A 17,009-nucleotide genomic window follows, 5' to 3' on the forward strand; every position below is an offset into this window, starting at 1 on the left:
CAACAAGGGAGTTACACTTCCTATGATTTTTTAAAACTTACATGACACATGGGAAACAGCCAGCAACCCCCCCGCACCTAACGCAGTCTATTCTCGTTTATCCCAACAATAATTATATATATTTTTTATGTATGTAACAAAAACTGTCTGCTCATAGGGGCTTGTCTTTTATTTTCATAAAAGCTGTGTGTACAGTACAGTGTACTTACCACCTCTTTATGCTAAATCTTTCTAAAATATTGTTCTCTTTTGTTTTTGCAGAAAACAAAAACTTGGATGAAGGACATTTTGTAAAGTAATAATTTAACACTGTGGAACTGTTATTTTTATTTAACACTGCACTGTTTATTTGTAGAGTTACAAGAGTTACAAGCATGCTTGTTATTCATAAAAAAGAAGCCTATTGCACTCATTATTGGATTTTAAATTTTTATACTGTATTACTGTGTCTTCTGCATTTTATTAAGGTCTTTTACCAGTGTGTAATCTGCCCACGTGATCTGCAATATATACTGAATAATAAATTCAACATAAAATAAATATTAATATAATAAATAAATATTTTATTCAGTAAAATGCTAAGGTACTTTAATTTTTTTAAGGTCATACTACAAAATACATCAATGTACATCGATGACAATAAAAGTTCTACATTTTAATGACCACATAGTACATCAGCTGAATGTTTTTATATGGAAGTGTTAATTTCAGCCACAGACCTCAGCTTTAAAACTTTAAAAGTTTAGAGCTGGAGATGGAAATCTTATGTGTATCATACTCTCTGTGGATCATCCGCATTGAATAGCTCGAATAAATAAAAAGGAATATTAACTCTCAAATGAATCTATAGTGGAAGATCTATACTAAGAAGAACAGAAATAAACATGTATTTAAAATTGCACCCAGATACCTCAGTGAATGCATTTCTTTATCACCACTAATTAGTAATTAGTTTATAATCTATTTCATGTTATCATTTAAAATGAAGTGTATGACCAAAAGCCTGAGTGAAGTATGAACATTAATTCTTTCTGACAATGATGGACTCAGTGCTTCAGGAAAAAAGAAAGGTATTTAAAATACAAGAAATATGACAGATTCCGTTTCATAAATAGTCATAAACATACTTAGACAAAAGCAAAAAAAAAATAAAAAAAATGACGGTCTCTAAGCCCTTATTCACAGAATTTCTGTTCAAACTGTAGTGAGTACTTTGCCAAGAAAAGGCCATAGCAGCGGCAGCTTGATTTGTTTGGATACCTGCAAAACCATGAAATGTCCACAGTTTCCTAAAACAAAGGTGAGATCTTGTTTACAGTAGTCACAGTCATGTGAGGTTTCATGTGACTGTGCATTCAAACTAAATACACCCTTTCTGCTTCCACAGGAATTATGCGAGTAAGTAGCAGCCAGATACTAATCAAATGGACTTGATTTACTGATTATCTGGAAGTGTAAAAGCAGAAGTTTTCACAGTTTGTGTTAAAACAATGCAACAGTCTTTCCAAGAGTGGATTTCCAGTTCAGACTGTGCAATGCTCAGAGAAACTGCCAAAAGCCCAAAACCTACTCTTCAGATTCTGCAGACTTCGGTTAACAAATTCAATGTTTAAGTTCGTGACAGTACAATTAGAAGAAGGCTGAACAAATATAACTTGTTTGGAAGTATTAACTCATGAATAAGAACTACAGCACTCACAATTTCATGTGTAAAATCTTTAATATTACTAGATAATAAGAAAAATACAAATGCATTTTAGCACAAGGCTTTCCTCAGCAGTTCTAATGCACATGTGGGCGCAGCCATCCACAAAACACTACCGGGACCTAATCCCTAATAGGCACAGGTGGTAACAGTTGATAGTTTGTCAGCATGCAACACTGGCTGTGCACTTCAACCACAGACCTAAATCCTTGAAACATGTACAAAACAACACGCTCCATTAACACTGTCTGAAACACACAGCTCCCATTATTTATTTATTTATTTATTTATTTATTTAATTGGGGGGGGGGGGGGGGGGGGGGGGGGTTGTTGCAGTTGAGCCTGTTGGTTTTCGTATTTGCAAGGGCTGCCAGGAGAAAACCTCTTCTCTGTAAAAAGGTCATGGCAGCACAGCTTAGACATTTAAAGAATCCACAAAACTTTTTGAACAATGAACACGACACCAAAGTGGGGATGTTATAATTTAATAATGCACACACAAGCATATCAGGACAAACACCTCATATCAACAGTCGCAGAGGGCTGATGAATTGGACTTATTTTCACCTTCATGGGTAATTTGCATTCATTGCATCGACCATGAACTTCTTTGTAAACCAAAGTATTCTAGAGTCAAATATGAGTCCCTCACAATCCCAAGCACAGCAGAAAATCTACAGCCGAATAGCAGGAAAAAAAAAAGAATCAAGGTGGTTCAAGGGCCCAAAGTCAGACCTCAAGCTGACTAAATACTGTATCAGGAACTGTGCACAAACAAGTGCACACAGAACTCAATGAAGTGAAGCAACACTGTAAAGAGGAGTGGAACAAAATTCCTCCACAACAATGTGAGAGACTGATAAAGTCACACGGAAAACGATTACTTCAAGTTACTGCTGCAAAAGGTTCTTCTTTATGCTACTAAATCACAGGACTGCACGGAGTCCTCTGATTTTCCACAGATCGTTCCATACCAGAGCACACCCACTGTCTACGTGCTAAATCATTACTATACATAAACGTATTCATGAAAAACAACAACAAATACTTAAATCTGCATCAAAACCACCTCTATCGTGTTACCACTGTCTCACTGACACCAAAATGTTGTGACTACACCAACAAAGATAATGTAGTTCTGATAGAAAGATTCAATTTGTTGTTTCCATGACAGAAAAAACAAATAGCCAGAAATGTTCCTATATTTATCTGATGTTGTTTTCACTTTGAGATCACACTAACTCCACGCGCTTGTGTGAATTTGCTCAACAAACTGAAGAAAACTGCACACAATAAAGCAAAGCGGACTGTTCTCGTTCAAAGTCATTACAGAGCACTTCCTCCCCCTGTGGTTCACTCCTGGAAACACAGCTTCAGACACAAAAATGTTTTTAAAGAAGAAAACAAAATAGCGATAATAATAATATGATTGGATAAAAAAATGCACCAGATTCTGTGAATTGTGCCACCAACACAAGAACTTTTATTGCGGCTGCTGAAAAATCGAGTATCCCCCCCCCAAGTCAGTGTTATTGTAAACTGACTCTGTTGCGTTACAAAACAACATAAATCACTGTCTTTGGGTAAATACCTGAATTATAAACCCAGAAGGAAACAACGTGCAGTAGCACATTCGTGTTAAAAAACGTAGGCACCGTGTTGGAAAAAGAGACGCGGACCCTGACTTAAAAAGCAGGAAACGTTGCATCACGACGAACAGCGTAAACAACGTGCATGGCCACGTGGGCTGGACGCCCACTAACCCCCAGCAAATCAGCGCCACATCGCGGTTTGTGTCGAGCGCTGATTGGCTCCGAGAGACAAGCGCAGCGCACGGCTCCATTAAATGTCTTTTACCATTACTGGGCACGGGTAATGTGTACTCATCTTCAGCCCGCAGCAGTCATTTTTGGAGCGCACTGCCATGAGTAACGCGGACAAAAAAGAAGAACAAAGCGATTTATTCGCCGGTTTCCGCACGGCTTATAAATCCTTTGCAACAGATGCCATACACGTCGGTCAGGAGCCGGAGCAATGGAAATCTATGGCTGTAGTGCCGCCGATTTCCCTTTCTACCACGTTCAAGCAGTACTCTCCAGGAAAGCACGCTGTAAGTATCCCGTTACTTTAGGCCAGGTTAGGATCAGACTCGTTCCAGTGTTATGGACGATACGAAGCCCGATGGTTTCTAAGTGTTTGTATATTTTTAGGTTATTCTTATACTATTATTATGTTTTAGCTCTGTATGGAGGCGTGTCTTGTATTATTTTTAGCATGAATAAGAATGTCTCTTTAGGTAAGTAAAGTTAACGTAAAATCTGTGAATTCAAGTGTTTTTAACCCACTGCATGCGACTGACTGCGCACTCTGTTAAATAAGAAACTACCCTCAGTCGAAAGATGAAGCTTGACTTGTATTGTAATTCCTTCCTGCGTGTGATAACCAGTTCATGGCCATCCATTACTGGGAGTCTGTGTTAGATAAATATTGTTTTGTTTCCGCTTTAACATCATTATCTCTCCATGTTTCAGATTGTTAAAGTCGTTTTTTCCCTTCTCATTGCTTCTGGCATTGATTGGCTTACAGATGACAGATTTCTAGCACTACACTGACAAAAAGAGGCAGGACATTACACAGGAAAGAAATTCTTGAGGGCAGAGTTCACTAGTGTCAGTTTTCATTGCTTAATGTTTCACAGTTATAAGACTCCTCATATGTAATGCATTACCAGTTAAACTTTTTTTTTTTTCTTATTTGCAAGGGCTGCCAGGAGAAAACCTCTTCTCTGTAAAAAGGTCATGGCAGCACAGCTTAGGCATTTAAAGAATCCACAAAACTTTTTGAACAATGAACACGACACCAAAGTGGGGATGTTATAATTTAATAATGCACACACAAGCATATCAATACAAACACCTCATATCAACAGTCGCAGAGGGCTGATGAATTGGACTTATTTTCACCTGGACATCACCTTCATGGGTACTTTGCATACTCCTCATTTGTAATGCATTACCAGTTAAACTTTTTTTTTTTTTTTGAGTTTTTGCACTCAGGTCAGCTTTCTTCACACAAACCACTTAACCTCCATTAGAAGTGGTAATTTTTTTTCTCCAAAAATTAAAAACGTATTTTTTTATTTCATTTACATCTTTCTGATCTTTTCAAAGCAAGCCGTATTTTTCAAAATCAAGGAAAAAGAAGGAAAAACCCGACTATGTTTTAGACAAAAAGGGTGTAGGCAGAAGCAACAGCTTGTATGTACCTGCAACATATATATAATCCAACACAAAGTATTTTATAATAACATTAATAATAATAAATATCTACTTCTGTGGGGTTTTTTAATACTTAAACTTAACAAAAGTGCCACATACCAAGTCATCACTGATCACTAAATAACTGCATCCCCTTACTGTCTGAACAGGTGCAAGCAAGTATTATAAATGCTGACCGTGGTGATGAAATGTAAAAATCTTGTGTTGATGTAGGGGTTCGAGTATAGCCGGAGTGGAAACCCTACCAGGAACTGCCTTGAAAAAGCCGTAGCTGCACTGGACGGAGCAAAGTACTGTACGTCAGCCAACCGTATTTCACAGCAGTGAATTTAAACAACATGTTTTAACATCGTTTTACTAAATGTTTAACGCTTCAAAAATGACAGAGCCTTCCAATTTTAGGCTTCTCTGACACGATGATGAAAATAATTCCTGCTCTGGACAACTTCTCACACCTTTTCCTCTGCAGGCCTTGCTCTCGCTTCAGGACTGGCGGCCACAGTGACGGTCACTCACATGCTCAAGGCAGGCGATGGAATCGTCAGCATGGATGACGTGTACGGAGGTGAGAAACCACTTTGCAACTTGGCCAAATGTGTAAAACAAACTCTGTGAGCTATGAGACGTTATCTTGTTTCCTAGATTATGTATGCGTTATGTGGTTTAGTGATACTAACAGAGATTCTTTTTTTTTTAATCACAAGGCACAAACCGCTACTTTCAAAGAATCGCAGCTGAAGTCGGCCTGGATGTGTCTTTTGCTGACTGCACAAAACCACAATTGCTCAAGGCTGCCTTGAAGCCAAATACTAAGGTATGTCAAAGCAAAAATTACACTTCAGAAGATTTCAGAACATGTGTTGTTTGTTTGTTTGTGTTTGGGTGCACCTTTTAGGAGATGTTTCCATTTTATCTGCAAAATAAACACATGCTGTTGTACCAGTGTCTGGTTTGACTAGTATGTTGCTTAATAGGGCGTGTCTTTAAGCTAACTGAAACGGTCATTGTGAATCAGCAGTTCGAGTGATTTCTCTTCTGGAAGTTACACCCACCCCTCCCTCCGCCCCCATGTTTGGTTTGACTTATACGTCATCTCTTTGCTCACGTAGCTGGTGTGGATTGAAACACCCACCAACCCCATGATGAAGGTGGTGGACATCAAGGCCTGCTCCGACTTGGTCCACGAGCACAACAAAGACATAGTGGTGGTCGTGGACAACACCTTCATGTCGGCCTATTTCCAGGTGAAACTTGACCCACGGTGCATTTTGTGCGCTGTTGATTGTGTAACAACAGTTCGATAACCTCCTGCAATCAAATTCCAGTTCATCCTGGAATAATTCAGGAAATGATTTACTCTTGTTTCTCTTGTGCACCTTTAGCGCCCCTTGGCTTTGGGAGCTGATATCTGCATGTACTCAGCCACCAAATACATGAATGGTAGGTTCGATTTTACTAACCTAACATTTGCATTAGAAGTCGATGCAAACATTTTGTGAGCTTAGTCACATGATCTGTTGCACGCTAGAAGGGATTAATTACTTTAGTCCTAAAATGTCTCCAAAATGTACCAAAGTAAGTCTGAAATGGGTGAAATAAGATCTTAAGCTTAAATGAATAATAATTGTAAAGCATTGCTAAAATGCTCACGTTGCCTGTCTCTACGATTAAAACAGAGAAACACATGCAGGGATCACCAGTGAAGTTAGAACTTTTGTCAAGGTGTTTGAATTTGATGCTCACCCAGTTAGTTTTGCCCCACCATCATCACATAGCAAAGACGCACAAGCTCAAACACAGAAGAGCAACAAAGTCAACTCCAGTATAAACTCTGTGTTTTGGACTTCTCTTTATTGTTGTATAATCTGTTTGGCAGGCCACAGCGATGTGGTGATGGGACTCGTCTCCATGAACAGGGAGGATCTGTACGAGCGACTGAAGTTCCTGCAAAATGGTGATTAAATACAAAGAGTGCATCAAGTGTTTTTTAAATTTTTTTATGGAAATGTACAATAAACCTCTTTATATGCCTCCATGCCACACATTGTATTTGGAGGCTCAAGTTCTGACCAGTTTAAATTCTCTTCAGTAGGAAAGTATTTGTTGATCTGGATTTTGGGAGGCTTTGTTTGTAACCTCTTTGGATTTTCCTTTTCTTCATGTGATCCCGCCTCTGCGTCAGCACTGGGTAGTGTGCCGTCTCCTTTTGACTGTTTCCTGTGTAACCGTGGATTGAAGACCCTTCACCTGAGGATGGAGCGGCACTTTAAGAACACCCTGGCTGTTGCCAAGTTTCTGGAGGCTGATCCGAGGGTGGAGCGCGTCCTCTACCCAGGTGATTTGCTGTAAACATTTTAAAATCACACATACCACAGACTTGTCAAAACATGCCTGTCATTATCTCCAATCTCAATCTTTACAAGGAAACTCTTGCTGATTTAGCTTTAAGCTTATTTGGAGGAGCCTGCAAAACCCAAGTTGCACAGTTTGTTGTACATTGTCTTTTTAGGTCATTTGAGGTCACACTGACCAATGGTGACCTTCCCCATTGAAACACTGTCTTTTTTTTCACAACTCTGGTGGTCTTACAGTTAAACTATAAAAGTCTGACCTTTCCTGGTTTCATCTCTTTATGCTTTGTTTGCCAGTTATTTAGTCGACAACATTGATCCAAAGAACCATTGTTCTTTAAACCATTGTCACTGTCGGTCACTTGAGTTCACGTTGCTGAGCGGTGACCCGTGGCACGCTTCTTTTTTTTCTTTTTTTTTGTTTTCTAGAAAAACGCACTCCCTGCCTTGTGTTGCCCTCTATTTCTACATAATAAGTAAATAAATAAATACTAGAGATGGACCGATCTGATATTACGTATCGGTATCGGTCTGATACTGACGTAAATTACTGGATCGGATATCGGAGAGAAATAAAAAATGTCATCGATCCATTAAATATCAAAAAAAGCACCTCAAAACTTGCGACATGGCGTAACTCTGCTCATAACCGTAGCGCGTCGCAGCAATGTGGTCACGTGATAGAGCGGCTGTGTGTATTTGTAGCCTCGCTAGCAATCCAGCATTTCATCTCCGAGGAAGTGATCCCAGAGAGAAGTAAAGCAAGTGTGTAAGTTCATCTCTGAATGTTTGTAAAGCATTCCCGCGTTAAGCTTAACAACCGATTTATGGAGCGATGGCCTCTTCTCTCTCTCTTCCTCCCTCTCCTGCTGCTACTTCAATCATGAAACTGATCAATGATCAGCTGATCAGCTTTTCTGTCGCAAGTCCATCTCTCTTGTTTGTTTTTGGCCCACTTTGCACCAGAAAGAGGAAACCAGCGGCTGAACAACAGCAGCACGTTTAAGCTTGATCAGCTGTTGTTAGAACTTATTTAATATTACTTTCTACACCAGGATCTTTTTCTACGTAGCTGACGGCTGGTAACTGTGCAGGGGCGGATCTAGCAAAGTTTAGCCAGGGGGGCCGATAGGGCAAGAACAGGGAAAAGGGGGCACAAAGACATACTTTTCTTTCTTATTCTCATTTTAAATGTCTAGCTTTTAATAAATAATTATCCAAATCTTACACCCAAAGTTTTAATCTGATGTAAAATGTATAGAAGTCTAATAGTATAACTATTAAGTCTAATATACCCTAGTAAGCTGTAGTACTTTTTCCTTTGGGAAGGTACCATCTGTGCAGTCTGCAGTTCTGTTGAAGAAAGATGTTGAATCTATTTAATTATTCTTGAAATTTTTTTTATTTCTGTGCATTTTTTTCACACTGCATCAAATTAAAGTTGATTACGTCAATTAAGCATCATGAGGTGGGGGGTGGGTCCCTATTTTTTTTTTTAAATTTTTTAAATTTTTTTTTTTTTTTTTGCTGGGAGTTTTAGAGCCCTATTAGTTAGGTTGCTTACTCTTTAAAATACCAGAATAGGGAGGATGGAGCAGGTTTAAGTTTATTAGATTGATCAGTATTGCTGAAATATGAAATATTTTGGGTGCAGTGTATTTTTTGCATACAGGTATAACAGAATAGCTTTAGTTTTTTTTGTTTTTGTTTTTTTTAACTTGAGTATGAACTTATACAAAAAGCAGCAAGATATTAAAAAGACAGTTTTATTGAAAAACACACTATATCGGATTCATATCGGTATCGGCAGATATCCAAATTTATGATATCGTATCGGACATAAAAAAGTGGCATCGTGCCGTCTCTAATAAATACATAATTTTCTATTGAAAGTAGCCAACTGAATGTGTCTCATTCATAAAATTTTTTGCCCCTCCTCTGTGCTAATTTTTAACTAAGCAAACTGATTAATCAGCATTTTCCCTCCAACTTACTTTGGTGTTCATGGGTAGATAACTAACTTTCATCTTATTGTGCTGTTTTTGCCAATTATTTACAGCTTTTGCCTATAAAATATAATTTAGTCAGTTTTCTTATTTAAATTAAGTTGTACGTTACCAACTTTTTCTTTAAAATTAAATTTGAAATTTTGAGATATGTCTTCCCTCTTTTGACACAGGCCTGCCGTCTCACCCCCAGTACGAAGTGATGAAGAGACAGTGTACTGGGTGTCCAGGGATGATTGCCTTCAACATTAAAGGGAAACTTGAGCATGCTACTACCTTCCTCAATAACCTCAAAGTAATTTGGCTCAAAGTTTTTATTTATTCTGGCCTGTTTGATTTTGCATTTAATAAGCAGGTTGCTGGGCTTTAGGAAAACTATGAGATGTAGTGCTGTGAAAAACTAAATGCACCCTTACTGTGTTTGTAGGGATTACAAAGAAATGGTTTAGTCGAGCTACTATCCCTTCTGGCTTCCTGTTTGGACCTCAGACACTATATTTTCACTTTCTTCTTATTTCTTGCCTTTCACAGCTTTCTCAGCTGCACCTAGAGGTAAACCTACTTCCTTATATAGAGAAATGTGGACGGGGTAGTGTGCAGATAGGTTGCAAATTGTATGAAGATTAAACAAGACTGTTGGTCATGAACGATGAACATACGCGCTGTGGTAAGAACAAAATAGGCCAGTGCGACTGTTTCATAAATCCAACTGCAATTTTGTGTGCAAACGATTATTTTGCACAAGATGATTACTTCAAGTTGTTGCTTCTAAAGGTTCTATAACTAATGAGTCATGGGGTGTACTTAGTTTTTCATAGGACTGCATAGAGTCTGTATCAGGATCAGATGCCTTCACTGACCGGACACACACGCACACAGACACAGTGACATTTTCAAACGCTGTTTTTCTACAAGACACATTACAAACTTTCCAAGTTGATAATATTTCGCTACATTATAATAGCCATAATTAACATGTGACATCAGTTTATACTTGCTGCCAAATTCATCACATTTTTTTTCACACTGGAAAAACATTGTTTTCATGTTAATTTGACCAGTTTTATTATAGTATTTGTTACAAGTGGACCATTGTGAAGCAGCATGATCCAAGGAGAACAGATTGTGGACTTCACTGTGTGTATGAAAGGCCTATGTAAGCTCGCTGTTAATGTCTGAAAATGATCCAGACCACAAATAACAGTGAAGAGTGCTGCTTTGGCTTGTTTCCGTTGTGGGTTACTAATTGTCTTTTTCATTTTTTTGTAATTCCCTTGAAACTTTTGTGCTCGCCTGTACACATTACACGCCGTGCTTCACTTCATCTTCATGTCCTTTGTGGTCTTATTTCAGATGTTTGCGATTGCAGAAAGCCTCGGTGGGTACGAAAGTTTGGCAGAACACCCGTAAGTGTCACTGTAGTGTTTTTATTCTTGGTAGTGTTAAAAGTACACTCTTCTGTAAATGGTTTACTGTAAGCTTGCTGCAGTTTAACACAGACCACCACAAGGGGGCAGCAGAGACCAATAGATGAGCCCTATCAGACTCCCTCAAACTACACTCAACAAAAATATAAACGCAACACCTTTGTTACTGCTCCCATTCCCCATGGGATGGACGTAGAGACCTAAAATTCATTCCAGATACACAATATAACCATCCCTCCCAAACAGTGGTCACAAATCAGTCCAAATGTGTGGTAGTGGGCACATCTGCTATATTGAGATAATCCATCCCACCTCACAGGTGTGCCACATCAGGATGCTGATCTGACATCATGAGTAGTGCACAGGTGTACCTCAGACTGCCCACAACAAAAGGCCACCCTGGAATGTGCAGTTTTTTGCGCTATTGGGGGTCTGGGGACCCAGAACCGGTCAGTATCTGGTGTGACCACCATTTGCCTCATGCAGTGCAACACATCGTCGCATGGAGTCTATCAGATTGTCAATTGTGGCCTGTGGAATGTTGGTCCACTCCACTTCAATGGCTGTGCGAGGTTGTTGGATATTCGTGGGAACTGGTACGCGCTGTCGTATACGCCGGTCAAGCACATCCCGAACATGCTCAATGGGTGACATGTCCGGTGAGTATGCTGGCCATGCAAGAACTGGGACATTCTCAGCTGCCATCTGCCCTGAACAATGTGAACCATGATTCATCCGTGAAGCGCACACCTCTCCAACGTGCCAGACGCCATCGAATGTGAGCATTTGCCCACACAAGTCTGTTACGGCGACGAGCTGGAGTCAGGTCAAGACCCCGATGAGGACGACGGGCATGCAGTTGAGCGTCCCTGAGACGGTTTCTGACAGTTTGTGCAAAAATTGTTTGGTTGTGCAAACCAATTGTTCCAGCAGCTGTCTGGGTGGCTGGTCTCAGACGATCTTGGAGGTGAACCTGCTGGATGTGGAGGTCCTGGGCTGGTGTGGTTACACGAGGTCTGCGGTTGTGAGGCCGGTTGGATGTGCTGCCATATTCTCTGAAACGCCTGTGGAGACGGCTTATGGTTGAGAAATGAACATTCAATGCACGGGCGACAGATCTGGTTGACATTCCTGCTGTCAGCATGCCAATTGCACGCTCCCTCATTGCTTGTGGCATCTGTGGCATTTTGCTGTGAGACAAAACTGCACATTCCAGGGTGGCCTTTTGTTGTGGGCAGTCTGAGGTACACCTGTGCACTACTCATGATGTCAGATCAGCATCCTGATGTGGCACACCTGTGAGGTGGGATGGATTATCTCAATATAGCAGATGTGCCCACTACCACACATTTGGACTGATTTGTGACCACTGTTTGGGAGGGATGGTTATATTGTGTATCTGGAATGAATTTTAGGTCTCTACGTCCATCCCATGGGGAATGGGAGCAGTAACAAAGGTGTTGCGTTTATATTTTTGTTGAGTGTAATTGCAACACTTTATGTCCATTATAAAGTCACTGTCTATGCTCTCCATTAGAATCTCAGCATGTTTTTCTGCTCATGTGTAATCCTTCTCTATCATACCGTTCAGGGCGATTATGACCCATGCATCAGTGCCAGAAAATGAGAGGAATGTGCTGGGCATCAGCGACAACCTGATCCGGCTCTCCGTTGGCCTGGAAGACGAAGCCAACATCATCGAAGACCTGGATCAGGCACTGGCTGCTGCTGTAAGTATCAGACATTAAGTTTTTGTTTTCTTTCTGTGTTGTGGTGGCATCAAGTTTACGGGAGACTTGAGTTGACTTCCTGAGAAGGTTAACTTTACCTGTTGGTCAAGCTAGTGCTTTAGTGAATAAAATGTTCACTTTTTTCTACCAAAAACCTCTTTTGGATACCCTCTCCTCAAATGGATATTTGCTGTTTCTCAGTATATACAGTGCAAATGTTATTTTTAACTTCTTTGTTGGTTCAGCAGAAACATTGTCGTGTTCCCAGAATTCATTTTCAAGTTCATTACTCAGTTTTAAGCTGTCTCACTGCAGTGCAGCACTGTAGTGCATCGCTTTCAGACTTGGCAGACTGTGTCCAGACATCTGCATCTGCATCTTTATCGCATCTCGTCCTCTGGCAGCCGGTGTCGACGTCTGACGTTTTCGTCCACCTCTCTGACTGTCTCTGGCCTGGCACGGTGGCAAAGAGTTTATTAAATGTGCTTTTCTCTGATTCATCGTTGTTCTGGTTGGCGTGGATAGTTTAGGGATGTGAGTTCTGGTGTATTTTATGAATGGATGCAAAACTAAACACCAACAACTCGTTCTGATTTACGGTCACCCAAATTGGCCATGATTCTGCTGCATTAAAACTCCGAGCTCTAGCGCACTGGTTTGGGATGATTCACCGCTAATTCCCATCCTCTAACTACGCTGTCATCAGCAGTGCATTTGAATTTCCTAAAATCTTGTTACGACCTCGTTTAGCTGTACCCTACATGGCACTCTGTACCTCCTGTCCTCAGCATTCAGATAATGCTGCTGCGTCCTTCTGCTGCCCATCTGAAGAAAATGGATATTAAATGGAGACAAATCTCTCTAATGACTGTCTGTGGTCCCAGGAAAAGGCACCTCTGATTTGTGAAACATTTAATTGGATAGGATGGCAGGTCAGATGGGGGTAGACGGGTTCATTTCCAGTTGAGTTTTATCAGGAAAAGTTGGCTGTGGACATCAGTTGGTCAGTTAGTGATGTAGTTTATGGTGATATTTCTGTAAGATCCTGGGTTTGGATTAGTGACTGGTTTTGTCTTTGGCCTATATTAATCTAATCTGGTCTTGTCTTTATCGCAGTCATTTTGGTATCCCGTCTAAGCTCATCAGAGAGTGACCTTTTTATTCTTAGGGGAAAAAAAGAGAAGCTGGATGTGGATTGTACATTTTATTTATGTATTTATTAAATTATTTTAATTCCCCCCTCTATCTTCTGTTCTCTTTAATAGCATCCAAAGAAGTGAAATGTCTTCAGATGGCATCCTTGAGGGTGGAGGAGTCAAATTTGGGATGAAAGACCCGAGTTTCCAACATGTGGGACCTCAGCTCAGTGACATTCGCCTGTCAGGGAAGCTTGTTCTTGGGGAGGCTGACTTTTAGGCTGGTTTTACTTTGTTTTCATGTTTGTTCTGTGCTTTGTTATAATTAGGATTTTTCGAAGGCTTTAATCAGGCAAAGTCCTGCTCAGTTAAAATTGATGAAGCACGAGTTACTGCTGGAACAATGTCAAACAGACATTTCTGAATAACCTGGCTATGAAACTGTGTCTTCAGGTTGATTCATGGTATCAATGTGCAGATTTTTAGATTACTTTATATGCACTTCCAATTCACAACGTAAGTCATCTACCTCAGGGCACTTTAGGTGGCAAGGTAAAGACTCCACACGATCATCTGCAATCTGAGGCTCAGCTGCCACCTACTGACCAAATGTTAGAAGTGATAGTGGCTCTCACAGTTTTGGACAGAGATTTCTTTTTCCCATGCAGAACAATTGTTTTACTCAAACTAGAAGGTGAACAAAAAATGCTGCATGTCCTTTTTGTTTGGCCAAAACTTTGATATAAATGAACTGTTACTAAGAGAGGAGGAGCTCCAGATATTTGCTAGTAAACGTGGGAGGGTCTGGTATACACAAGTGAAGACGTTCCCAGCAGTGACTCCAGTTGAGGTCTGTGTAGAAACGGCTGAATGTTTTTACAGGAACATCTCTGAGAATTATGCTTGATAAAGAGCTTTTTATGTTTTTAAACAAGAGGTTGAGACATGTCAGAACTCCTTTGGGTTTTATCTGTGTGACAACACACACGCCATTTGTGCAACCCACTGTACTCCCACATCACAGCTCATCATTTACTGTAATCGAAAAAATCCATTAAAATCAGTCCAAGTGCAAATCTGTGCCCGTCTCACTTCCTCTCAACCATCGTGCTGTACAAGCACAAGTCTTGTTGTGAGTTCAGCATCAGCAGTGGGGTGGGGGTGCACGGTGGGGCAATTCCCAACTTAAGGTGTCAGATCTTCTGCAAAAGACTGATCAGTACCCACACCTGCAGTCAGTAATTTTATGTAATTATTAAATGGAGAAAAATGTATCATGTTCATCAGGATACAAAGATTTAGTGTGTGTGTTTATATCTTCCAACAAATTGTTGCTTTCTGATGAACCTATAATGTATCCATTAAAAATACAGAGGAATAGGGAAGTGGTTTGTGGAAACCACCATATTTGAAAGCAGTGGGTGGAAGCACCTCTCCTTTCCAACTGTGTTTTACGTATGTGGCTAGAGACTGGCCACATACGTAGGCGGCCGCCTGCGGTGGAGGGACATTTCACTTCATGCCTGCACCTTCAGACTTGAGATATGAAGCATCGTACCTGTGCTTTATCGTCAGAGATTAAGTCCCCCTCACCACAGAAACAAAAATGTGAAGAAAGTAATGCTGCCTCTTAATAAAATGTCACGCTCTTCCTCCTCACCTCAAGAGTCATCTCCTGAACTGAAGTCAGGGCTCTAATGTGTGAAAAAAGTTTGCATAAAATAAACATGCTTATTTCTTGTCAATATAGTCACAGCTAATTATTATCAGCAGGTAAGACACACGTCTCTTCCGTCTTTGGGTAGCTCACAAGAGCTGTCTAAACCTGCGGTCCCCAACCTTTTTTGCGCCACGGACCGTGTTTATGTGCGACAATATTTTTACAGGCCTGCCTTTAAGGTGTCGTGGATAAATACAACATAATAAATCAGTACCGGTACCAAAAAAAGAAGAAGAATTATTCATAACACACGGGAGAAGACCCAGGGAAACAGAGTTAACGATAAAAACGATTAAAAACAAACAACAAAACACTAAAAATCGATAAAAATCCTGAAAACCATGAATTTCACACGTGAGCCTCAACTCTCGCGGCCCGGTACCAAACGGTCCATGGCCGCTGGTCTAAACGAACATTATTCTAGCTAATGTTGCCAGCTAACACTTTCCCTCTGATTAACAGTTGATTATTCTCACATCATATGAGAGTTGATTCACTGTCAGAGTAGCAGTGTTTCACAAACAGCAACACAAACAGCAGCCTTACTGACAGGCAAAGTTCAGCATATCCTCAACAACTCACTGCAGTATTGCTGTCATTGTTCAGAGGAGAAGTCGTTTACCATAGTTTTATACCAGACTAAATAAATGTGGATGCTTCTCACTGTCACTGACAGCTGAGGTAAGCGGTGGACTAACAGCCCACAGACAGGGATAAACTGTGGGGTCTGTCTAGCTTCTGTCTAAAGTAGCAGAAACATGCTGAGCAGCCTCGGCCATTATGGGGAACAATGTGTATATTTACTGTTTTTGATCTCTTTCGGCTAACAAAAACACGTTAGTGCCGTAGCAGCTTTAACTATGATTATGAACTTGAATTGAGAGGGACAAGAAAACGGAACTCAGTCTTCTTTAGCTCTCAGCGAAGGCGGTCGCACTTTTCTCCTCTCCTCCTCACCCTTATCTTCCCTGCTTAGCCTTGTCTTGTCTTGTGTGCATTACTTCCCTGGAATAGCCTCCCACTGTCGTTCCCTGATCATGACTGTGTTACGGCTATTCTTCCCCCTTTCCAACGCCTTCGATGCTTGTGCCCTACCGGGGAAGATAGCAGTCAACTGGACCAGCACTGCAGGACCGGATGCGCTGTCTACGCCGGCTCTCTCTTACCCTTTACCCGCCCCTGTTGCTTGTCTTGTGTTTCTATGGTGTATTGATAATCATGTGCTTTTGTGCTGAGGTGTTTTTTCTGTTATCAAACTGTTCTCCCACTAGGAGCTCAGTCTGAGTGGAGTTTTTTTTCTCCTCCTCTTACCTCATGTAGTGTATTTTCGTTGTTTTTTCCTATCAGCCTACCTTTCTGACATGTCTGCCCAATGTGATGTTTGTGTAAAGTTGGTCAGAAGGTTCCTTTGTAAGTGCGCATGCGCCATTAGCGTGCTGCCTGCTGTAACCCTAATTTCCCTCGGGATGAATAAAGTATTCTGATTCTGATTCTGATTCTAATCTACAGACATCTAGTGGTGAAGCTTTACACACTGTAAAGGTTTGTTTTGAGTAAGAGAATATTCTGCAGCAATCATCTGCCAAAGTATTTCAAATTTGCTGAAATCTTTAACTTAACAATCATCTTCACACAGAAGCCTCACAGAACTTGTTT

At 40.5% G+C, this 17,009-nt stretch overlaps 1 protein-coding gene across 1 annotated transcript; it reads left to right on the forward strand.

Annotated features, from left to right (window-relative positions):
* Positions 1-3,555: 3,555 nt before the first annotated feature.
* On the forward strand, positions 3,556-14,709 carry cth (cystathionase (cystathionine gamma-lyase)). Its single transcript, XM_086263397.1, has 12 exons — positions 3,556-3,815; positions 5,197-5,278; positions 5,453-5,548; positions 5,688-5,797; positions 6,093-6,227; positions 6,366-6,423; positions 6,860-6,937; positions 7,166-7,318; positions 9,514-9,635; positions 10,694-10,746; positions 12,359-12,497; positions 13,763-14,709. The coding sequence occupies exons 1-12, from the start codon at positions 3,630-3,632 to the stop codon at positions 13,775-13,777; spliced, it is 1,227 nt and encodes a 408-aa protein (XP_086119523.1). The 5' UTR covers positions 3,556-3,629; the 3' UTR covers positions 13,778-14,709.
* The last annotated feature ends 2,300 nt before the right edge of the window (positions 14,710-17,009 follow it).

The sequence above is a fragment of the Aulonocara sp. 'chitande type north' Nkhata Bay genome, linkage group LG15 (assembly GCF_057382095.1).
Source record: "Aulonocara sp. 'chitande type north' Nkhata Bay isolate Kocher_YH1m ecotype deep benthic linkage group LG15, A_spYH_male_GT1.1, whole genome shotgun sequence".
Classification (NCBI taxonomy): Eukaryota; Metazoa; Chordata; class Actinopteri; order Cichliformes; family Cichlidae; genus Aulonocara; species Aulonocara sp. 'chitande type north' Nkhata Bay.

Bases quoted from the DNA above. Each gene is read 5' to 3' on its own strand.
- cth (XM_086263397.1), top strand. From the start codon at position 3,630: ATGAGTAACGCGGACAAAAAAGAAGAACAAAGCGATTTATTCGCCGGT. The intron at 3,816-5,196 runs GTAAGTATCCCG...GTGTTGATGTAG, and splicing joins ACTCTCCAGGAAAGCACGCT to GGGTTCGAGTATAGCCGGAG. The intron at 5,279-5,452 runs GTACGTCAGCCA...TTTCCTCTGCAG, and splicing joins ACTGGACGGAGCAAAGTACT to GCCTTGCTCTCGCTTCAGGA.